The sequence below is a fragment of the Sparus aurata genome, chromosome 20 (genome assembly GCF_900880675.1).
Source record: "Sparus aurata chromosome 20, fSpaAur1.1, whole genome shotgun sequence".
Taxonomy (NCBI): Eukaryota; Metazoa; Chordata; class Actinopteri; order Spariformes; family Sparidae; genus Sparus; species Sparus aurata.
Window position 1 is genome coordinate 23922908 of NC_044206.1, and position 24276 is coordinate 23947183.

At 43.5% G+C, this 24276-nt stretch overlaps 1 protein-coding gene across 11 annotated transcripts in view; it reads left to right on the top strand.

The window, feature by feature from the left end:
• Positions 1 to 24276, top strand: part of tanc2b (tetratricopeptide repeat, ankyrin repeat and coiled-coil containing 2b) — a 157975-nt gene that overhangs the window by 128326 nt on the left and 5373 nt on the right. For 7 of the 11 annotated variants that reach the window (XM_030399494.1, XM_030399500.1, XM_030399496.1 and 4 more), the window contains 21 exons: positions 4796 to 4834; positions 5575 to 5856; positions 6005 to 6129; positions 7758 to 7989; positions 9151 to 9320; positions 9729 to 10007; positions 11318 to 11485; positions 12820 to 12980; positions 14052 to 14160; positions 14256 to 14378; positions 14543 to 14779; positions 14943 to 15152; positions 16131 to 16224; positions 18079 to 18212; positions 18387 to 18510; positions 19250 to 19425; positions 20064 to 20196; positions 21015 to 21044; positions 23596 to 23687; positions 23921 to 24067; positions 24173 to 24273. In XM_030399494.1, the coding sequence (XP_030255354.1) occupies positions 4796 to 4834; positions 5575 to 5856; positions 6005 to 6129; positions 7758 to 7989; positions 9151 to 9320; positions 9729 to 10007; positions 11318 to 11485; positions 12820 to 12980; positions 14052 to 14160; positions 14256 to 14378; positions 14543 to 14779; positions 14943 to 15152; positions 16131 to 16224; positions 18079 to 18212; positions 18387 to 18510; positions 19250 to 19425; positions 20064 to 20196; positions 21015 to 21044; positions 23596 to 23687; positions 23921 to 24067; positions 24173 to 24273 (3166 nt within the window). The remainder of the gene's footprint in view (positions 1 to 4795; positions 4835 to 5574; positions 5857 to 6004; positions 6130 to 7757; positions 7990 to 9150; positions 9321 to 9728; positions 10008 to 11317; positions 11486 to 12819; positions 12981 to 14051; positions 14161 to 14255; positions 14379 to 14542; positions 14780 to 14942; positions 15153 to 16130; positions 16225 to 18078; positions 18213 to 18386; positions 18511 to 19249; positions 19426 to 20063; positions 20197 to 21014; positions 21045 to 23595; positions 23688 to 23920; positions 24068 to 24172; positions 24274 to 24276) is intronic. The other 4 variants (XM_030399505.1, XM_030399498.1, XM_030399497.1 and 1 more) reach the window with 3 other exon arrangements.

Consider the following 24276-nt stretch of genomic DNA (forward strand, 5'->3'; position numbering starts at 1 on the left):
AATGAAAACATAATTATGAATATAACATTCGATTTAAAAGCATTGTTGTTTTGCTGAGACTGCTGGATGCAGACCAAAAGGCGAGCTGGAGGAGAAGAGGACTGCTGGTAATGTGTTGGTCAGGTGGTAACCAGCTGACGGATGCAGCTCTCTCTCTCGTTGGGTTTAGTCGAGGCCTCTTTTGATGCGGACCATCGGGGGCCTGAGATGTGCTGCTGTTTTGAGGAGAGTGAGTCAGACTGTGATGGACCTTCTTGTGCTCCTGCCTGCCTACCTCTAAGATTTACCACCCACCTTATCTATTCACCGCAAAACTCACTCACATAACTGAACACTGCGCTCACAATTCTCTCCCTCGTTTATCTTCACTTTACCTCTCTTTGTCTTTTGTCGTCTCCCTCCCTGCCTTCTTCTGTCTGCCTCTGCTTGCATACACAAACAGGACCTGTGTTAGTGGATGTTTGCAGCTTTTGGCTGATAAAAATATTCTCTCGACGGTTTTATTACTTCCATAAAAAACTCCCTGACAGGGGCTGGATCTTAAATGAGCAGTCTTTAAAAAATCACTGTTTTTCTTGTTGTCAACAAATTCCATAAAAATACATAAATAAAAATTAATTGATCGTATCACAGAGCATTGTCCGCCTGTCAAAGCCTTATATAGAGCCGTAGACCTCCGCTGGTATTGATAAACCTTGGCATTGTGGTTTATTTCGACTCAGTCCCACACACACAGTCCTGCTGCTGTAAACATTCATCACAGCACTAAATGTGTATTCATCCTCCGCTGGAAATAGTCCCCAACAAGTGCACCATTTACTCATGGTTAAGTAGCATTTGTGAAAAAACTACAGTACCCAGGTGTTTCAGGAAATGACTGCCAATTTGTCAAAGATAAAACTGCATATATGTGCTTTTAAAGGGTAGCGCCACCAATATAACACCCAGGTTTTGAATAGGAACAAGAATGCTTGGAATAAAAGGTGCAAAATGTCTAATTTACTCCAAGGAACTTTGTTATTTTGTCGATTTTTGAGGCCCCTATGGACAAAAGGTGGTCGTGTTTTCATTATCAAAACCACAACATAGGAACACGCTCTACTCACTGTAACTTTGGCTGGGAAAATGTAAACACAGTCTCTTCCAATCTGCACATGGATGAAGAAAAACTAAACTCACTTATGGTCTCATTTGCTTATTTCAGTCACACAGAGGCATCAGCATTAAACTGAGACTGTATCATAACCAGTTAAAGACTCTGTGTTGTAGCTTTAAAGTGTAAAATTACCCTTTAAAATCATTCCTGTACCTTGAGGGAGGAGCCAGTGGGCTAACCCTGACTGCCACAGACAAAGAAGTCAGAAAATGTTTGTAGACATACTGATATAGTGTTTGTTTTGGTCTTTTCACGGCATTTGTTTATTTTTACAGTAAGCATTTATTTACAGCAAACAGACTGAAGGAGATGCCCCTATAGCTGTCTGAGTTAAGTGAGGCAGATAAGAGTCTAAGATTTGATGACCGTGCACAAACACGACAAAGTTGAGGAGATTCAGATGATTATCTCGCCCTTTATCTGCCGTTCATCACATTGTTTGACACCACTGCCTTAATCTGTTTTCTACAATCTTGCGTTGAATACAAAGACGATAGAATTTGAGATGTGATACGTCGGTCTGCCTCGGGGGGTTTCTTATATAACATATTGGCATAATTTCTCTCCGCTGCTCGTCTATCAGACATACAGGAAGTCAGGAAATAGTATGTTTTTGATGAGAGGTGACAGTTAGCCGCCGTAAGCATGATCTGAAAACAGAAGACGATGCATGCATCCAGGTTTATTATGTTGCTCCAGGCCTACTGTGCAAATTACATAAGATAAGATTTTTTTATTTTTTTTTAAAATCGGAAATTATGTAAGCTCTTGTTGGTGTAGCGCTACAGAATTTTAACAGTCCGTCTGAAAAACCAGACAGCAGGAAAAAAAAAAAAGTCACTCATCCACTAACTCCCACATCTTGCGCTTGACCTGAGGTAACCCTCCGCCACACTCCCCTCACAACCCGAACACAGCACAGCAGACGGATCATCCAAACCGCTTCTCTTCCTCTTCCTCCTCCCATCATTCCCTCTCATTTCCGCCTCTCTGCCAGCTCTCCTCTCCTCTCCTCCTCCTCCTCCTCCACTTCCCTTCCACTGTTCCTCTCCTCTTCTTCTTCTCATCTCCCTCTTCTTCTTCTTCCTCCTCCTCCTCCTTCTCTTCTCCCTCCTTCTCAAGGCTGTTCAGCCACAGTGAGTCATCCTCACCTGGTGAATAATTAAAACGTCTGAGACTCTCACTCCGTCTGGCCACGGAGGGCCCGTTGGTAGAAGAGGAGGGGGAGAGAGGGAGGTGGAGTGATACCTCGCTCAACATCGCCTGAGGGGGAGTGTTATGGGCAGGATTATGAGCAACCGCTATCCATCCATCCAACCATCCATCCATCCCTCACACACATTTTCGCTCTCACCGTCCCGGAAACAACTCCCTCAGCCCCCGTTCACAACATGGCTGCCATGCTTTTTTTTTTTTCTGGAATACCTGACACAGCGGAGCAGTAGTGGCTGCACGACTTGCTGCGCACAAAGCGGCGTAATCGTTCCCGCCGTTCGGTGGATGGCGCCCAATGGTGCGAGGGTGCGTTTAGTAATTCCACGAGAACGGAAGGAGCTTTACAGGCACGTTTGGCATTCAGTCACCCCCAAGATAATTGGATTAGCGCCACTTAAAACAGAGTAGCTGTTGGTATTTAGCCTTTTACTTCAGTGGCTTATGTTGATGTAAATGTCAGCATTGGGTTGTTTTTACATTTCCCATTGCTCGTGTTGTGTCAGGTACCTTCTTTCACATCTAATGTTACATCATTCTGAGGCATTTTATAGGCAGAATAAAGTCCCTCTGTCTCTTTGTCTCTCTCTGACTGTGTTTATGTGTGTGTGTGTGTGTGTGTGTGTGTTGAGTTGGCACTAAAATAATCTGACCAGGGAATAGGGATGAATATGTCTTTTATTACATCGGGCTGCAGCTGCCACAGAGCTCAGTGCAGTAAAATGCAGCGCTGGCCATGCAGTCGGTAGAAAACGAGGGCAGCTTTTCACCCACTTCCAGGTATATGTGTTTGTACTTTTCGCTGATTGCATAAGTAGGAATATTCTCAGCGTGTTTTATTTTTTTTTTCTTTTCACCTCACGATTATAATTAGCATTCCTGGAAAAAAAAAAAAAGGAGAAGTCAGCGCTTTGGAGTGCTGCGTGGTGAAGGAATACATTACGGCAAAATCAGCTCATTACGTTATGTAGCACGGCCTCTAATCAGCACGCTGGAGTCGTTTACAGAGGACATACAGCTCTAATGCAACTCCCTGCCGCCCTGATAACGTTCTGCAGCACCGTACCTGCACACAGTTAAAGAATTTCTGCAGAGGCACAAGAATGTCTGCAGGCTCCCCTCACCATCTTATCCGACCGGTCTAATGTATGATACATATTTCCTGCAGCTCTGACTCACACTGTGCTTATTGCTAACATGCTGCAGAGTGTGAAATGAACTACTGCACTGGCTATCATCTGACCAGAGGCTATTACTCACCGCTCACTGCAAAGAATCTGAACAAAATTTAAGCTTGTTAAAAGAAAGATTGAGGTGAAATCAGATTTTAGAGTTGGACCGAGGCTTTTCTCTAACTCCAGACTTGGGATTTGTCTCGTACAAGTGCTGCAACGAGTGATTATTTTTTAATTTGCCAATTATTTTTGGGATTATTGATGAGTTGTTTGGTCTACGACAGGCAGAAAATGGTGAAAAAAATGTTTCCCAAAGCACAAGATGACGTCCTCAAATGTTTTGTTTTGTCCACAACTCAAAGATATTCAGTTTGCTGTCATAGAGGAGGAAAGAAACCAGGAGAGAACTTTTGCTTTTTTCTCTCAACAAGATTGTCAAATGATTGATCTCTTATTAAAATATTTCACCAATGATTTAACAGTTGACAGTTTTCTAACGTGATTGCTCGGGAACTCACGGGCAGACAATCTCCAATGTAACGGAAAATGAAATATTTATATTTTTAGGACTTTATCTTTGCTAATAATATGTTGGATTCATGTTACTGTGTCATTTCAGACACATTTAAAGGTGTAATATGTAAAGAGAGATTCTTAATATGTAAGAATTGTGCTTGAAAACATTCAAAACGTTCGCCGACCTCCTGTTGAAGACCCAGAGATCAATCGATGAATTGTTGCAGCTCTGTCTTGTACTGAGGTTTATTATTTCATGCTAAGATGTGGCTAACATTAGCAGTCTGTAACACACACACCTCGTCTGTCGAGTTGAGGTTGGAATCTCACCATCCAGGGTCAAATTACCGACAGAACTGGATTAAATTACATTTATTGGGATTGATTGATCTGGCCCGGCACAATGGAACCAATTAGATTCTCCCAAAAGTGCAAAGCTTCCCCAGCCGCCCCTCCCAGCACACTGAGGACTACGCTCGAGGTAATTCAGAGGATTTCAATTAGTAATCGACCCTGGTTTGGTGGTTCCCCCGTAAATCTGACGTCATGATGTGCTGATGCTGAAGCTGCTTCCTCTTTTTTTGTTTGCTACACCTTTGCCTGTGCCGTGTTACACTGCTGCCAGTTTTCATTCACTGCCTGTCTTTCTTCCCTCTCTCATCACTCTCTGTCTTATCTCTCTCTCTCTCTCTCTATCTCTCTCTCTCTCTGTCCTTTGCTTGCTGTTTTGTCTCAGCTTCCGCTAATAACACCCATGCCTGGCAATCCCAGTCACGTAAGTTACTTTAATTTTAATTTGTTGCATCAGGTTCTGCTCGCTGGGCTTTAACGCTTTACAAGTCAAAGTGCTCTTGTCGAGTGCCGCACACTCTTGCCAGCAAAAGTGTTTGGATTATTCACGTAGCACTCAGACTCTAGATCGGGCGTAATTACCAGATGCTGATATAACATTTAAGGAAATGACACACCAGATAGAAGAGAGCATGTTTTTATTCTCAAAGCTCGGATCGGATTTAAAGACGGCACCCAGGAGATGACACCCAGAAGCGGGCCGACTAAATTTTACACTGATTTTATCTCTCGCCTTCAGAAGTTCATACCAGATTCATTTTAGCCTCATTAGTCTTTAATGGTCCATATGTTCAGTTGAGAAGATGCCCAACCTCTGGAGGACTTTAGTTTAACGACTCCCCCTAGTGAGGAGAATCAACAGTCGACAGTGGCTGTTAAAAGTAGTCGCTCGCTCGACTTTTTTGCGAGTTCTCTTTTACAACAAAATGCACCTGAAGGGAACACGTCTCTCTCTTTGAAGTCTGGAGCTAATGTTTTATTCCAACTTCATCTTATCTTTAGGTTATAGTGAGACCATAGTGAATATTTTTTATTTTAGAAAAACCTGCTCAAATTCAACCTATAAAGACATTTTAATTGCAGCCCCTTCATTTGTTTGTTGGAGGATTAAGGGTGCAGTTTGTGCAGTCCAGTAACTGAGTCTCGATTCCTCCTGACCTCTAGTGCGTTTTGCACCCTATCGGCCTCAAGACATCGCCCTCAAGCCTTTGCTGTTCGAGGTGCCCAGCATCACCATGGACTCTGTCTTCACGGGCCGTGAGTGGCTCTTCCAGGAGATCGACGCCCACCTCAACAGCCCCAACGCCAGCACCAACCGCGGCGTGGCCGTAGTAGGCAACATCGGTTTCGGCAAGACGGCGATCATCTCCCGCCTGGTGGCGCTCAGCTGCCACGGCACCCGCATGAGGCAGATCGCCTCCGACAGCCCTCAGGCTTCACCCAAACGTAAGCATCGGCTTATTTCTAATGATTGTTTCTAAATTGTACTGTTTGAGAAATGTTGGACAGTCTCAGTTCAGCCTGTGTTGTGAGAGTAACAGTGTGAAAAGATTGCATGGAGCTGTCGCTGACCGTCATGCTGTCTTGTGTCCAGATGGAGAGGGGCTCCCTCTCACCCAGCCCCAGCCCACTCATGGCACCCTGGGAGGAGGCAGCTGTCCCGGGACCCCTGAGATGAGGCGGCGTCAGGAAGAAGCCATGAGGAGGCTGGCGTCTCAGGTACCTCATACACCTGTGACCACCATGTGCACATTTACATTTCTTTCAACATATCTGTGGTTTACAGAAACACTGATGACTGAGTTGATATTACAAGAAGACATATTAACATGATCAGAACAACATATAACACGTATTCTTAACCTCGACCCCATTTCCCTTCCCCTTTCACCGCTGTGTGAAATAAGAAAATCTATTTATTTGGCTGAGAAATATTGTGTCAGGAGTCTAATGTGTTGAGCACTTTAATGTCTTTCTTTTCTCTTCTTTTCTTCATCAAAGAGTCACACTGCGTTCATGATGATTAGGATGAATCATTGCTGTATCACTATCACAAAAATGTCTGTTTTAGTATAATAATACATTTCGTTCCGTGTGGTTCAGCGTGAAATTCTCAGTCCGTCTGTAATTGAAAAAACCGTGAGATTATTTTAAACGGCTCCTTTTTATGTCTTAATTTTTCAATTAGTGACATCATAGGTGGCAGGATCGCCGATTGATTCGCTCTTTTAAAAAAAAATACCTTTCCACAATACGAGCACGGTCACGGCTTGGCTCCTGTGAGAAGTGATACGGTGTCGAGCCTTTTGAAAGGAAGTCGAGCTATCGTGGCCTCACACAGGGCTCGCTCCTGAGGTGGTCGGCTTCAAACAAGAAGGAGATCAGCTGCGACTTTGCCTTCAAATGTTGACTTTTAAAACATTATTGCTGGAGCGTATAACTTTTCTGCGACGTCAACCTTTATGACGGCGATCTCTTGTCCTGCTCTTCCTCCCGTCTGCTGTTGCACATCGGCCCCCCCCTCTTCTGCCGCTTAGCCATCTGCATCCCCGGTCCCAGCCTGATGCATTATGCAGATGTGTTTAAAAAAGAAAAAACAACTTTGCCAGGGAGCCTTATGAAATATTTATACCTGCAGAAAGCCATTTCCCAGCCAACCTATTAGATCTTGTTAACTCTGTGCATTAATAATTGAGCTCACTCCCTTTTTCACCCCTTTTGTTTTAAAGCCCTTTATTCCATTGTGCCCCAAAAATTAGCATTCCATTTTGATTAGTGTTTTTTTTTTCCCGGCTGCCCTCTGATACCGCCTCTGAACATCCAAACTCTTTGTGATCTCTCAGTCCCCACGAGCGCTCAGTCACACCTGCTGCTATTGTTTTGTTGACCGACCTCTCTGAACCCACACGTCAGCGCGAGGACTTTTTCTATTCACCCGGCCGCTCATTTAAACATGTTTCCAGTACGTGGCTGTGAAATATGACAGTTTAACACTCGACTCCACAGTCGTCTAACACATGAGCATGCATGAGCTAACTCCGAATCAGTCTCTCTTGGCAGCCGGAAGCGATGAATTATTAATAGCTGAAACCGTACAGCGAAACGAGAAGTATTATGTTTCATTATACTGCAATCATCCACCATGAAGTTGACTCAATCCCAAATGAGTTGTAGCTGGAGTAGACGCTGGGAAAACTGGCTGAGCCCTGGAAAAGTGTGTCATGTGGCTCCCTGACACCGATCCTGTGGTGAAGGTTAGGTTCACCAGAAGGGAATGGAAGTGCTCACCTTTTATATCTCTCTCTAACCTGCCTGGATTCTCTCTCCCAACTCTCTGTCGCCCCCAGGTGGTGGCGTACCACTACTGCCAGGCAGATAACGCCTACACCTGCCTGGTGCCGGAGTTTGTGCACAACGTGGCGGCCCTGCTGTGCCGCTCGCCGCACCTCGTTGCCTACAGGGAGCAGCTGCTGAGGGAGCCACACCTACAGAGCATCCTGAGTCTGCGCTCCTGCGTCCAGGACCCCCTGGCCTCCTTCAGGAGGGGCGTGCTGGAGCCCCTGGATGCACTTTACAAAGGTGATACATCTCAGTCAGTCAAACTTACATCTATATTACTTATCATACAGCAAAGTAACACACAGTGCTTACATACAAAAAGAATCAGAACTAGACAATAGTCAAGTCTTTGTGTCTCAGTTTCAGTTGGTATAACCTGGACATATTTGCTCTGTTGGCCTGAATGTTTTCAAATCCTTCAGAATAAACTGGACTGAATTTGTAATAATTTAAAGGTATTTGCCTCCTTCAAACTAAGTGCTTTTGGCAATGTATTATTGCTGCTTTTTCAGACCTCAAGTATCCAATTCATCCTTTAATTGAATCCTTGGCGTTAAATATGAGATGTGTGCCCAGTGCAGTCAAAAGTTCTCAGTTTAAACATATTTTTGTATGTTTTTGTTTAAATGTCTTTACTTTTTCCACCAAAACGACCTTCACACAAAGAGATGAAAAATAAAAAGAGTGAAGATTATTTTTTTTACTTTGAAGTGAAATATGATTTTTATTTTTCGTGCCAAACTTACAGTAACTCTTAAATAATTAAGAATTTGTCTCTAAAGCATTTCCAATAGTGATAAAGTTTCTCTTAATGCAACAACTCAATGCAATTGAGATTGCGATTTTTAAAGGGACTCTGGCTTATTTTCGGTACTGTTTGCTGCATTTGTAAAATTGTAAATGTACTTTCTAGAAAAAGCTGCTTAACGTTGGCAGTTTAAACCCACTTTAGAGGCAGAAGCACACAGGTTGGTACAGTGGTGCTGCAACAAAATGTCACTTTATAGAAGGATTGAAACAACCTAATGTATTGCATTTAATGCCGAATTTACCACAATATGTCATAGACAGCATTTCATAACATTTCTAAAGTTTTTCCTGAAGTAGCAACTCACAAAATCGAGTGATTTTTTAAGGGAGTCTTGAGATACTGCGGTTACTAATGTGGTCTGAGTGATTGGATCTCAGATGCATCCTCGATGCCTTAGGGGTGTTCACAGCTGTACTTAGAGCTGTCCACCCATTCAGGCTGGATGATTTATCCCATAATTAATATGTCCACAACTATGACTGAACTGGGCCGGTGGTGAGACTTTCTCCTGTTTCCAAGCTCAAAAATAAACCGTCAAGCTAAAGATGTAGATTTGTTTTTCATGACAGCCCTTGTTTTGTTTTTTTCAGAGAGGAAGATCAACTCCGAGGAGGACCTCATCGTCCTCATCGACGGTCTGAATGAGGCAGAGTTCCACAAGCCGGACTACGGAGACACCATCGTGTCCTTCCTCACCAAAACCATCAACAAGTTCCCTCCGTGGCTCAAACTGGTGGTCACAGTCAGAACCACGTTACAGGTAGAGAACAGTCAGAGTATCCACCTCAGTAAATCCCCACTGCTTGTGTCTGTTTCTATTCAATCTAATTCAAAAGGTTGTGTTTTTAAAACCAGCTTCTCTTTATTGTATTATTTGTTAACATTATCGCAGTTTATTTAAGCATCAGGTGGAGGTCACTGACTGACTGTTGAATTTCTCTTTAATACAACTCTACCCTCTCTGTCTCAGACCTTTTAATTTGTCCTTTTTTTAATTAAAATCTGACCTTTTGTTTGTATTTTACTCTGCATTTCCCTTTTCGTTCATGAGGACTTATTCACAGCGTGTTGCACTTTATTTGGCCTGTATATGAATCATTAGAAGTGAGTGAGTACGTAGGCTGTTGTCAAATGTATCCCGTCTATAACTAAAAACGATTCTGTTCAGGAGATCACCAACGCGCTGCCGTTCCACCGCATCTCTCTGGACGGCCTGGAGGAGAACGACGCCATAGACCAGGACCTGCAGGGCTACATCCTGCACCGCATCCACAGCAGCCCGGAGATCCAGAACAACATCTCGCTCAACGGCAAGATGGACAACACCACCTTCGGCAAGCTCAGCGCCCACCTCAAGGCCCTGAGCCAGGGCTCCTACCTGTACCTCAAGCTCACCTTTGACCTCATCGAGAAGGGCTACCTTGTTCTCAAAAGCTCCAGTTATAAGGTACGGAATTATTGATTAGCTTGTAACGGTGTTCATGTGTGTAGCTACGAAAACAGGGGCACGAAGGAGAGTTGAAAGATACTTCATGGAGGCCTTGAAAAGTGTTCATAGACATAAATAGAGTTCGATCATTGGAAGTGTTTTAATTTATAGATTTTGTGCCAGAATAGAAAGTGAAATTTTAGATATTTTTGCTTGACCTTGGTATATTGGCTCCCCTCTCTGTTTAATATATGTCTGTAAGCTTCTGTAAAGCCTGTTAATTCTCCTTATAAGAACTCTCAGTGTTGCAACAGCATCGACTTCGATCCACCTCTCAAACTGCGCCGTGTTGGGTCCTTGAATTTGAGAGAATTGGATCTCAAATGTGCTTGAAGATCCTTTGAATTTGGTGTTTGAGAAGGTGTGGGAACGCTCTGAGTCGTGCTCCTTCTCAGAGTCATAATTTGCTGAAATCTAAACACGTAGACATTTTACACATATTGTTAGATTAATTGTGATCTACACTTACTGAAAATATAATTTTATTTGATGACCATCACAATTAAACATCCTTAAATCCACAAAGAACTAAAAAAAGACGCTGCCTATAACTGCAAAACTTGCTTTAGAAACATCATATTTTTAATCTTTCTTTAGTATCGAAGTAATTAAGTTGTAGTTGTTTGTACATTTATGGGAACGTTGTGAACAGGAACATGTAATAGCTAATTCCGTATACTTTTAATCATGCCAGTTTGCCATAACTTTAAAAAAGTATAGGCTCAGAAAACTTGGCTGAAGTTGTTGCTGAAACCAACTCCCTGAAAGTATATCAGTTTTTACATTAAATATCTCAACTTTGTATAATTGAATATAGGTCAAAATGTGTTTACATTGTTATTATTATAACATTTATTCAGCATCCCAACTTTTTGGAGACAGTGTTTGTATAGGGAGCTCATTTGCAGGTAAAACTTAAAGGGAGTTTTTATTTACCTGCACTCTGACACGGTTTGTGTAGAAGTAGTTTCATGAAGTCTTCTTGACAGTCGGAGCCCAACACCTATTTTGATAAATAATGCAGTTGAATTGTTTTAGTGTGCGTTTCATAATGAAATATTTTATCTCACACCCCCAGATTCATTTAATTTCATGTATTCAGAAGTGCTTCCAGACTCCATAAAAAATGACATCTTATAAATTCACATTCTCCTCTCCACGCTGGAATAGTCGAAGACGCGCTCTACAAACACGATGCATTATTCATGAAGAGTCGATCGAGTGGAAATCAGCTTCGCAATTCAGACTCTTTCTCCTTCCTTCCATAGGTGGTTCCAGTCAACCTGGCGGAGGTGTATCTGCTGCAGTGCAACATGCGCTTCCCCACGCAGTCGTCGTTCGAGCGGGCGCTCCCTCTGCTCAATGTGGCCGTGGCCTCGCTTCATCCGCTGACTGATGAGCAGATTTATCAGGCCATCAACTCTGGTTCGCTGCAGGTAGTGACCCTCAAAAACACCACACCTCAAATCTTTTATTGTCTCGAGCCCTTCAATGGAGTTAATGTAGAAGAAAATGGCCTCAGTGATCCAGTCAAAGTCAAACTTCCAATTTAAAGGGCCACGTTTTTATATGCATGAATGATGGGTTCTGTGATGGAGTTCTGGTTATTTTGTGAAGTCGCTTCCTGCTAATCTGTCATAAAGCTAAAATGATCAGTGATTCAATCAAAGTTCATAGCATGTTATTAAACCTTTATTTAACACGTGAGCTTAAAAGCCCTGAAAACGTATTTCTTTAATCAACTTCTCACTGTGAGCGACGGGGTCTCACACGAGCACAGTAGTTTTTGTTCTTCAGCTCTACATTTCTGTACTTTTTTGGTATTTCTTTTGTTTTCCTCTGTACTGTAACGGATGGTTTCAAGTGGAGAGCTGGAAAAATGTGATATTGGATTTGGCAATATTTGACTGCAGTCTTGAAACGTGAAGGAGCGTCACACTTTATTAATAATTCTCACATTCCGGTCCCTCTCGACCTTCGTAAAAGATAGTTTCATACAGTGACTTATCGAAAGCTGCGAGGCTGATGTTGTCATTTTATTTCTCGTGCACAGACCTAACTGTGTGTTGGGGTTTGTCACTTCCCTTTCACTTCATGCGGACTATAACATGACAGACTGAACATATTTCACAGTTAGATACTGAGAGAGAATAACTGAATAACTTTAAGCTGTGCATAAAGACTGAGAAGTGGGAATGTGAAACAACGTCTATTTAAGATTGTTGTTGTAAGAGTTGTTTGAAATTCTCTTGACGATCAGTTGTGGATGATGCTGAGCAGAAGCAGTGTGCAGGATCTTCATTTCTCAAGACTGAATGGTGGAATATGTGACTCAAAATCTGATGATAGTTAGCGGGTTGTTCAGATCTGAGACACACTCATAGTCCTGGTGAGGCTCATACGTTTAGTTTCTTCTTCAGTCTTAAGTATTTACTGTCATAGAGAAATACAGATTTTAGGGATTTATATTATAAAGAAAATTGTTCTTTTCATTCCAATGAATAGAATGAATAAATGGGTTTTATATTCAACCTGTGCTGGAAGATGGAGTCCTTCAGCTTGCTGTCAAAAGAAAAGAAAAAGTGTTTTTCTGTGTGTGTTCAATGAGCACTTAACCAGTGAGAAGGTAATTATGCACAGAGTTTCTTACACGTCTAGATATCAAATATTTCAGCCATCATTATGGAAATTGTAACGAGGTAAGTTGTTTCGTGCCAAGAAATCTGGCTAATATCCAGCTTCACATAACAAATGATGTGTGTGGCTGCAGGGCACACTGGACTGGGAGGATTTCCAGCAGCGTGTGGACAACCTGTCAGTCTTCCTGGTGAAGAGGAGGGACGGTACCAGGATGTTCGTCCACCCGTCCTTCAGGGAGTGGCTGATCTGGAGAGAAGAAGGAGAGAAGACGAAGTTCCTCTGCGACCCGAGGTGAGGACGCAAAACTCTCTTTCTGTTGATGTAAGACAACAGCTATTCTTTAAAGGAACAGTTCACCCCCAAAATAAGAATTCAGTCATTATCTCCTCACCGTCATGTCGATGGAAAGTCAGGTGATGTTTCACCGCCCATAAAACTTTTCTGGAGCTTCACAGCAGAACTGCATCAAAGCATTCTCCTAAACAACTGGATGCTGGGTGACACGGGGACTTGTTTTAAAACGTTATGAAATATATATAAAATGGCTCAAAGTCTCCAGAAGCCCCGAGATCCCAAATTAATTTTTTAAAAAGACGTTATTTACACTGTAGATGTGCAGCCGAGCTCATACACCGGCTTCAAACCGAGAGGGCCTTAACACATTTAGATCATCAGCTGCAGTGAAGAGTTTCAAACATGCTGTAGATAACGTCTACTCTAATTTGGGATCTCTGGGCTTTTTGAGACCTGGATTATTTTTGTTTCATGTTTTCAAACAAGTTTCCGTCTGCTTTAGTGCTGAAGGAGGATGCGCCAGCTTAAAGAGAGACTAAAACTATCATGTCTTGGAAAAGGAAAGAAGGTTTTTAAAAGGTGAACACCCAGAGTTACTTATTAGGTCGTGAGAGGAGTTTGTTTAAAAATCATTGACTGAGTCATCGGTTGTCCATCGAGTGCTGCACAAAGATTGTCTTCATTAAATCTGTTTTCCAAAAAGTAGAATTAAGATGATTCAGATTAAAACTGAATCATGAAGGTCGATCTTTGTCACATCTATTATCAAATATATTGATGTCAGACTATTGAGTATGATGTCACAGCAGTACCTAACCCCATTTAAAAGTTACCATTCATCAATGTTTTTGCAAAAAATATGACAAATAATGATTCTTCTCGCAGCTACTTGCCAGAATGTATTTCTAAAGCCCACAGGTACATTATGTTTGTCCACCGCATGAGACATTTTGTTTCCTGTATTATAATTAAAACCGATCGCACCAACTGTGCAGATGATAGCGCGATGTAATGACCTGATGAGTCCGTCTCCAGTCCTGAAAGATGGCGTGTTTGTCCTCTCTGCAGGAGCGGTCACACGCTACTGGCCTTCTGGTTCTCTCGGCAGGAGAACAAGCTGAACAGGCAGCAGACGATTGAGCTGGGCCATCACATCCTCAAAGCACATATCTTCAAGGTATACCATCATTTGTCTCCGCACACACACACTCACACACAGCTGCAGTCTGGCTCTGAAATAATGAATATTTACACTCTCTCTCTCTGTTCAAGGGTCTCAGCAAGAAAGTCGGGGTTTCCTCATCCATCTTGCAAGGCCTGTGGGTATCCTACAGCACAGAGGGCCTTTCTGCTGCACTTTCTTCACTCCGAAACCTCTACACTCCCAACATCAAGGTACAGACTGAGCAGAGAAGAGTCAGACTTTAAGAATATTTCAGCAAGTTCCCTAAAAAAATCTCCCTCTCTCGCGGGTAACATAGTTTGAATATTTGAAGCCAACTTCATCTTGAAGCTGTGTTAACTTTTTATTCCCTCGTTCTGTGTTTGTGTGTGTGCAGGTGAGCCGGCTGCTGATGCTGGGTGGCGCAAATGTCAACTACCGCACGGAGGTGTTGAACAACGCCCCCGTCCTGTGCGTCCACTCCCACCTGGGCTACATGGACATGGTGGCTCTGCTGCTCGAGTTCGGCGCCTCCGTCGACGCCCCCTCCGAGAGCGGTCTCACGCCGCTGGGCTACGCCGCCGCCGGTGGACACATGGCCATCGTGACTGCACTTTGCCGCAAGAGAGCGAAGGTGTGTGAAGGGAAATGTGTAGGTAGAGGAAGACTGTGTGAAGATATTGACTTCTCTTAGTAGCTGGCTGGATTTCTGTACTTTGTCTGTGTCCTGAAAATAAAAGGGAAATTGTCGCCACATGTGTTGCATTTTCCTCATCAAATCTGTTTCCCGTCAACAGGTGGACCACCTGGATAAGAACAGCCAGTGCGCCCTGGTCCATGCAGCCCTGAGGGGCCACATGGAGGTGGTGAAGTTCCTCATCCAGTGCGACTGGAGCCTGGGGCCGCAGCAGCAGCAGTCACCACAAACACAACAGCAGGCGTCCTTCACCAAGAGCCACGCCGTCCAGCAGGCCCTCATCGCTGCAGCCAGTATGGGATACACGGAGGTACGGCCGGGAGGGTGGAGGTCGATGGGATTGAAAATGGTGTAATGGTTTTGATTATCATGCACTCCAGTGCGGTGTAATGAGTTCTTCAGCCCAAATTAGAGACTTTAAATGTTAAGTGATTTAAAGCAAAAGTGATTAAGGGCTTAAAATGAGTTCCTGTAACTACCGCAGCTACTACCGCTTCAAACTCCGGCACTTCTATCGACTGGTCTTCTCCTGGGGTTCTTACATTTGTTGAGGTCAGTTTTGTGAGGTTTTGTAATTAAGCTCTACAGGAAAAAGAATATTAGAATATTAAACATCCAACGGGTCAGAAATCAGTTTGGATATGCCAAAACTTTGAACAAGGCCTGATATGACAGTTTTAACAAAGTCTCAATGCTCCGGAAGAGACGGAATCAGATGGTGAAGTAGTTAATCACGCAGGTAGAGAGAGGATTCAAGATTGCAGAAGAGTAAAGTTACAATTTGAGAAAGAGAGACTCTATATCTGGGTATAGGTTAGCAGGGGAGCCAAACCTTTTCTCTTCAGGGCTAAAAATGAAACGGTAATTACTTGCGGGCCAAAAGTAAATACCTATTATATTGTTTTGTATGTATTAAGATGCAAAATGGCACCATGATCCCAGTTTCCCTTCGGCTGACTGACTTCTTGTGCCGGGTGTCACTCAGCCCAGCGTGCTGTGATTATGAAAAATAATTAATATTTAGGGATCCAACATAATTACAGAGCATTTTTACCTCAGGGGGCCAAATCAACCGCCCCACTTTGGCTAAAGCAGCAACAATCTTGTTCCAGCAGCTGATTGATTGGCATCCGGGGGTCGATGTAGCTGCAAATAATGACTGTCAGTCATCTCAAATTTGGCCTTTTTTTTTTTTTTTAGATCATACTCAAAAGGAAAGTGAATTCATGATGATTTCTTTCTTCAACATTGTTGGACATTAATCTTTGTCCCCCCTCCCCCCCATCAGATCGTGTCCTACCTGCTGGACCTGCCGGAGAAAGACGAAGAGGAGGTGGAGCGGGCTCAGATCAATAACTTCGACACCCTGTGGGGGGAGACAGGTGGGATTACTTACTTTATCCAGACGTTACACCAATAAAACCCTGAATCTAACACTGACAGATGGCTGTGGGTGCTTAATGGGTTTTGTAGTCGTGAAAAATAAACTATAGTCCGTCCTGAGACGTATCAGACGCTGCCTCTGTGTGCGAGGCAGAGCGCTGCAGTGCGGATATGAGGGATCGTTCTTGTGTGTCTGCTGCTGCTGCTGCTGCGTCAGATGCTGATGGCAGTGCAGTGGTGTCATTGGATCTCAGACAGGGCTGGGCTCGCACGGAAGAAGGGGAGGGAGGAGGAGAAGGAGGAGGAGGGAGGATGAGAGTGATCCGGGCTGCTTTAAAATGACAGTGCCATCGCCCCGTGGCAGGGTGCTGAGAAATGTAATGTATCATTGTGTCCTAAAGCTATCAAACCTCATTGCGACTGTTATTCTCCAGCTGCGGCGTTGGGACTGCCGGCTGAAGAGAGGAACTCACTCAGCCGTAGTTTCATTGTTTGTAAGGAGGATTGTTCTGGAAGATGATTTGTAAATCGCCGCGTTACAGGCTAGGTCAACTGAAAAGACATTATTGGTTACAACAGCCGGAGGGAGAGTGAGTACAGTGTGTCAGCATGTGCAGATCTACTTACTGAAGTGTGTTGATCAAAATGTTCTTCCAGCAAAGAAGAAGTAGGTTGAAACCAGAGCGAGTCCAATAAATCTGCTGATATTTTCTTTGCAGATATGTCCTGTCAGTGAATATTTAATCGTGACTTGGACTCAAGTCGACCCGAGTCAGACAATATTTATCTTCTAACGTAATCCCCAAAGATCTAGAACTGTATTTCGGGTGCCTGCCATCAAGTGCCACACATCATTTTCAAGTTTCAGTCTGATGTAAAGTCACATTTTACATTTGCTCTGTCTGAGATTGGAGGAATTTACCAGATATTTTTAAAAATGTCAGTCAAAATGGAATGTTTAACTTAACCATGAACTCAAACAGAAGCTCAGGAAGTTTATTTTTTTATTATTTAAAAGATGAACTTGGTTGTTTTTGTCTTCCATATAGATTTTTGACCTTTCAGAAGCAAGTTACAGCAATTAATGATCAAACTTTTAAGTGAAACCAGGTGTGATCACGCCGGGCGTAACGTTAGGAGAAATTTGAAAACAAGCCAGATGCAGTGTACTTCTGTTTGCTGTGTACCTCTCTGGTATATAGTTATATTATATGTATGATATAATAGTGTATGTTATTTAATAAAATTGCTGAAATTCTTTTTTTAAACTCCCAAATGCTGTGATCAGTCTCAGCCTCAGATATCTGCTGGGTTATAGTTGAAGTCGGGGTCAGTCCTCCACTCTGTGGAGCTGCTACCACTGGAGACTCGAGAAGAGATGTGTTAAATTATTCCAATTATAATCATTACATTTGAGAAGACGTCTTTTCAAAGGCCTTTGCTCCCAATGACTCCCAAGAGTCTGTTCATCTTTTCTTCTTCTTCTTCTTCTTCTTCTTCTTCTTCTTCTACTCTTCTCAGCTTTAATTTTACTGTTTAGGTACATTCTCACTGCGTTTCTTTTCACAGAAGCCAGCTGCTTTTAGTGATAAAGCTCTGAAAAGCTGCTCAGACAGATTTAGCAGCCAGCTCAGGGAGCTTTTAGCAGCTAGAGAGACAGATATTTCCCTCAGGAGCTGGTAAATATCGACAACAGAGCTGAGAGAGAGTGATTGTTGGACTGTCGTCATGCAGCATTCAGTAGATGGACACAAACACGCCGAATAAGGCTCAACATATTAAGAGGGATGATATGCTGAATGTAAAACTCATCCTCATCTCGTCATTGATTCATTGTGTGTTTTTGTGTCCAGCTCTGACCGCAGCGTCCGGTCGGGGGAAGCTGGAGGTGTGTCGTCTGTTGCTGGAGCAGGGCGCGGCCGTGGCCCAGCCCAACAGGAGAGGCATCGTCCCGCTGTTCAGCGCCGTCCGACAGGGACACTGGCAGGTGAGCTGAATGTTTCTGTTCTGATTTGGGTTCATCAAGATTACATGTTGCTTTCTCGAACAGACGGTAAAGATTCGGTATGTCGCTCTCATTCTCTTCCTCCGTCATTCCCTCGTAAGTGAGTAAGACTTCCAGTTGTATAACAAAATGTTTGCTGTGTTTGGGTGTTTTCAGATCGTGGACCTGCTCCTCACACACGGCGCAGATGTCAACCTGGCTGACAAGCAGGGTCGTACTCCTCTAATGATGGCCGCCTCAGAGGGACACCTGGGGACTGTTGAGTTTTTACTGGCTCAAGGTAAAAAAACAAACAAAAAGGAACACATTCTGGGTCAGGTACAGATTTATGTATTTGCCTAAAGGACAAATCAAACCTCGTAAACACAAAATATCTCAACAGAGGAAATAGATTTCTGATCTTTGGTATTCAGAGCACGGAGGAGTGGAAAGTGAGGATAAACTGAGATTTACGCGGAGCATCCTTTTCAGTTGCTCCGTTAAACGCGTCCTCTTATCTTCAATCACCGTGCAGTGTTTGTGACAGCAATTCCTGTGTGTCCTTCCCAATTTGGAATGGATGCAAACACAAAGATTCAGACCTGACAGGCGTACAGTAGAGTCCGATTTGCCTCCGAGCGAAAAGTCTCATCTCATGTGGATGCTGAAATATCCAGAAACCATCTACAGTCCTAATGTACAAGCTAAGAATACAGGAAGACTCTGATGTGCCCGGGGTGTTTTTTCCTTTTTTTGGTGCTTGTCTGAACCCCACAGTCATTCATAAGCAGACACACAGACACCGCACTATTAAAAACAAGCATAATTACCGTTTTCAAATTGTGTTTACAGTAATTGCAGCCAAATTAAATCAGCAACAGCTTCTTTTTTTTTTTTTTAAATCCATCAAAATGAATCAAGCAGTTAGTTCTACAAGAGCAAAAAGAAAACTAAATGACAACCACAGATGGAGCGTGTTTCGGGGTATAAAAGAATTCAGAGTGAAAGACGCTCCGGCTGTTTCTTGTTTTTCCCCCCAGGAGCCTCTCTGTCTCAGATGGATAAGGAGGGTCTGACTGCTCTGAGCTGGGCCTGTCTGAAAGGACACTTACCTGTCGTCCGCTGCCTGGTGGAGAGCGGAGCCGCCACCGACCACGCAGACAAGAACGGGCGCACGCCCCTTGACCTGGCGGCCTTCTACGGCGACTCTGAGGTGGTGAGTGACCGGCTGGGGAAACAGAATCCATAAATGAAAAGGCAGCGCATCGAAGATCAACCCAGACTCATAGTTACTGTACTTGTTGTACTTGTACTACAGTAGGTGGCAGCCGTCACGCCTCCAGTTTGGGGGAGCAGCTGGAGTACTATTGTAGGAAGCTAAGTGATGTACGGCTGAACACATTTTAGCTGCAAGCTTTGTTTATCTTTGACAACTTGTTGTTTCAAAACCTTTTAATCATGGAGGCATTCAGCAATCTTTAACTCCCGTCAGACCAGTGCAATGTTTCTGTTCCTCCTGGAAGCACCAATCACAAGTCAGACATTTTTTTTAGCATTTACACTTCAAACCAAAAAAGATTTGCACAGACACAAAATGCATTCTGGATTTCTCAGTTAAGAAAAGGAGTAGATGCAGTTTCAACAAGGGAAACTTTAATTCTTGTTTACTACAAACTGAAATGTGTCGGTATCACACTGTCAAGCTGTCAAGTACCAAGAGCTGGCGTTGAATCCTCGCTCAAAGGAACCAGTTTGGGTTTGAAATCTTGCACCTGTCGTAATGTGAGAAACATGTAATTCACAGCTGCAGTTCTTGGATAATTGATGGATTGTTTCATGTCTTCGTCCCTCCAGGTCCAGTTCTTGGTCGACCACGGGGCCATGATAGAGCACGTAGACTACAGCGGGATGCGTCCTCTCGACCGGGCGGTGGGCTGCAGAAACACGTCGGTGGTGGTCGCCCTGCTCAAGAAAGGAGCCAAGATAGGTAAGAGCGGCTCGACGGAGAGAAGAGCTTACCATTGTAGCTGACAGAGGAGCTCTTCTCGAGCGCAGCATCTCTGCCCTGTAGCGCCTTAATGAAAGGTTATTTGCCTGCCGTGAAATGAGATACACTTTGAGATTTGGTTGAAAAAGGTCATGCACTAGAATTCAAGCATGAGCTGCATGAAGGGAGAATCCAAAGATGAAAACGCTCTTCCTGCTGGTCATTAAAGAGCGCTGTAGCATTTTACTGCACTGAGCCATGGATTCAGGTTTGTGTCTCCATGTAGCCTAAACCACTTCCTGCTACTGTATGTCATCCGCCCCCCCACTGCCGCATCGTGCTTCTTCTCCTCGGCTATTTATGGCTCTGATGTGTGTTTCTTTTTATTGTACTACTGTTGTTGTGTTGTTCTGCTTTTCTCTCTCTCTGTCACGTTTTCTCTCGGTGCCTGTTGTTTGTCTCTCTATCGCTCACGCTAACCTCCCGGTTCCTGTCTCAATCACATGCTCCTCTCTTTTATTCCTCTGTGGTTGCTCAGAGACAGGTTGTTATTAGCGCTTGTTTCTTTTCGGTATCTTCTCTTTTTATTTTGCTGAGGCACTGCTTCTCACTGCTGCTTTTTTTTTGTGTTCCTTTTTTCTCACTTCTTCTCCTCCTCCTCCACTGCCATCACCTCTCTTTCTCTTTCCTCGCTGTTTTCCCTCTGTTTCCTCTGTTTGCTCTGCCCTCCTACTTACACTCCTTCCCTCGCTCATGACCTCCTTCCTCCTCCTTCCTTCCCCCCCCCCACTATCCCCCGCCTCTCTCTCCGGCCCCAGGATGTCAGACGCTGCCCAGTCGGCCCCGAGGTAAAGCCAAGGCTGTCGACTTCTCACCCCACCAGGCATTTTGACAGCTCTATCTCCTCTCTCTGTGTTGTCTGTGTCGTCCTAAGTGTCGGCAGGCGAGCTTAGCTACCAAAACCTTCTCAAACTGACAAATAATAACATGCACAAGGTATTAGCACTGACAGTGACGCAGTTGGGATTGCCCTAGAGGTAGATGCTAACGTTCAAGTGGTTAATGACAGCATGCCCGGCCTCCAAGCCTGCGACGTCGTAACGAGGTGTTGACCTTCCATTCCACAGATGCATGACGGAAGCCCTCAGTAACACTTTTGCGTGGTCGTGATTTAGCAGAAAGTGCATGTTCTTGTAATTCCTCTGTACCACCGCCACCACAGACTGAGGTGATAAACCACTGTACTGTGCATCGTTCATCTTCCAGACGTTTTCCTCAGTGTCAGCTAGGCCAGTCAGCAGCATTCCTACCGTCACCACCACCAGCTCAGAGGACAGCTAACGCCTGCAGAGCTCTGTTATATCCCTCCTGCTTGCCTTTTTTTTATGTTTATTGTACCTGCCCTGTGTCTTCCCCTGTGCAAGAATCCCTTCCTTTTCATCTCTGTGGTGTGTGTACATGTGTCAAGGATTGCTGTTGCGCAGATACAGAAAAGACACGTCAGTTTCAGTCAAAGGATTGTGTTTTGATTTTTCACTCATAAGACAGTCTGCAGGGATGAAGTGTCTGCTTTTATTTAATTTCTCCCATTTTTGTTTTTTGGGAGTAGTGTTGTCAAAAATATCGAAATATCGATACATATCTAATCTGAATATTTGAAACCATTTCAACGCTGGATGTCGTAAAAAGTACCCAAAAGTAACACTTGACTAAAATTTAAGATATTAAATAAGTGTAGTAAGTAAAATCTATAATAATTGCCTCCAAAAAGCAGTGGAGTGGAAGTGTAAAGTTGCATAATATTGAAATACTCAAGTACCAAAGTGTACTCAAGTGAACAAACATTATCAACAGAGTGTGAAGAAACAACAACAACAGACGTCTATGTGCTGTGTTGCAAACATGTATTTAGCTAGCATGCTAACCAGCAATCCTCGGCCTATCCTGTCTCCTGATACCACTAACTAATGATGGGTGGTGATAGTCTGTAGCTCACGTTCTTTCAGCCGGAAGATAAATATCAGCTTTTGCCGTAAAAAAATGAACTAAATAAACTGTCAAGAAATAAAATACTCTTACCTCTATTTTCCTTACTGAATAGAATAATACAACCGTACAGCTTCTGAATTTAAGTTTCTCTCTTGACGAGTTTAATCGCCTCGTTAACTCATCGTTAAACACTTCCTTCAAACTCGACAAAAAAACAAAATAAACTGACCAAAACAGTCTTGGTTTGTCCACAATCGTCTCTAGTGTGGTCAAAAATAAATCCTCAATTTTGAAAATATTATGGCTCTATGCGCCATTTTAACCCGATGCTGATGTCTGACTCTTTGTCGCCTCCTCCCACTCCTGCACACCTCTCCCGTCCCCGCCTGTCGTGTCTTGTCGTCCCTGAGGTCAGAGCTGCTGTAAATCGCCTCTGTACTTTATCCCCTGTTGTCAAACTGACCTCAGTCAGTCTCAAATACTGTATTCAGTCCTAGTTCGGCGTCCAGACGTGTTAACTCTAACATCAGGTTAACTGATTCATGAGCTAATTCGCTAACATAGCTACAGGCAGGAATATGTAGTTACTCTGGTAATATACTGCCCCCTATGTTTTTGGTAACCACTCTTGAATTCTGGCCATATTTTACAAATGTTTACCACATTTTTCATGTTGTTCTCTGCTAATAGCCAAGAAAAGATAAGTATCTAAAATATAATATATCATGCCTTTAACATCTAAATCTTTCCCCCTGGTATCGAATATCGATATTTTTCAAAAATACTGTATTTAAGTGAGAAATTTCAGTATTGTGACAACACTAATTGGGAGTTTGCTGTTCTTGATCACATCCCTGAATCAGTCAGTCGTACAAAGACTCACTGTACATCTGCACTTCTTGACAAGACAGAAAATGTGTCTAAAAAAAGAAAAACATGACAGCGTGATTATTTTTTTGTTTGTTTGTTGTACATCTACTCTGGGTTTGCCTGGGCCAAATCGTGTTTGCAGATGATCGCCACAGTTAACTTTAATCAACCATTCGATTCAAAAACGTAATCATCCTGCGCTCCAATCAGACAAACTCGCCTCCCCGCGGGATCAAAGAAAAGCTCATAATCATCGACAAATAGCGTTTGACCCAGGTGTGATGTCCCACAGCGAGGTCACGATGTTCTCGAGGTGTCAGGGCAGATTTTTTTGTAATCTTTTCTCTGCAGTGGATTGCCTGTCTTTTCTCCTCCATCCCCCCCCCTCCCCCCCATTTTGGCTGTTGTCTTCATCCCTGTTATTAATGTTGTGTGTGGTGTGACTCCCAGTCGCTCCTTCCTTCCTTCCTCTTCTCTTCATTTCTGTGTGTCTTTCTCACTGTGTTTTTTTTTTCATCTGCTCCTTCCTGTGTTACTCAGGTCCAGCCACATGGGCCATGGCCACCTCCAAACCCGACATCATGATCATCTTACTCAGCAAACTCATCGAGGAGGGGGACAGCTTCTACAAGGTCAGAGAACAGCCTGCCAGTCTTTTATTCATAATTTTATTGTCAATAAAAACCAAGTAGTCTCTCCTCACAAGTAAATGTAAGTCTTTCAAAGAGAATGAGCTCCTGAAACATTAACAAATGCTGTGATAAATCTATCTTTATGTCTAGTTCTAGTTTATATCGTGAAGGTTTCCGTTTAGTATTTTATCGTGAACGGAGGGTAACGGGACTTCTTTTCGTTCGTCCAACAGAAGGGGAAGGTGAAGGAGGCAGCGCAGCGTTATCAGTATGCCCTCAAAAAGTTTCCACGCGAAGGCTTCAGCGAGGACCTCAAGACATTCAGGGAACTCAAAGTATCGCTCTTCCTCAACCTGTCCCGATGTCGGAGGAAAACAAACGTAAGTCGGAAGAAGACGAAAAAAGGCCAAAATGTCATGCGTTGAGGCATTTATTTACATATTTTTGGTGATGTTCAATTGTTTTCTTCTGCTCAATCTCCTCAGGACTTTGGGATGGCTGAGGAATTTGCTACGAAGGCACTCGAGCTGAAACCAAAATCATATGAGGCATACTATGCCAGGGCGCGCGCCAAGCGTAGCAGCAGGTA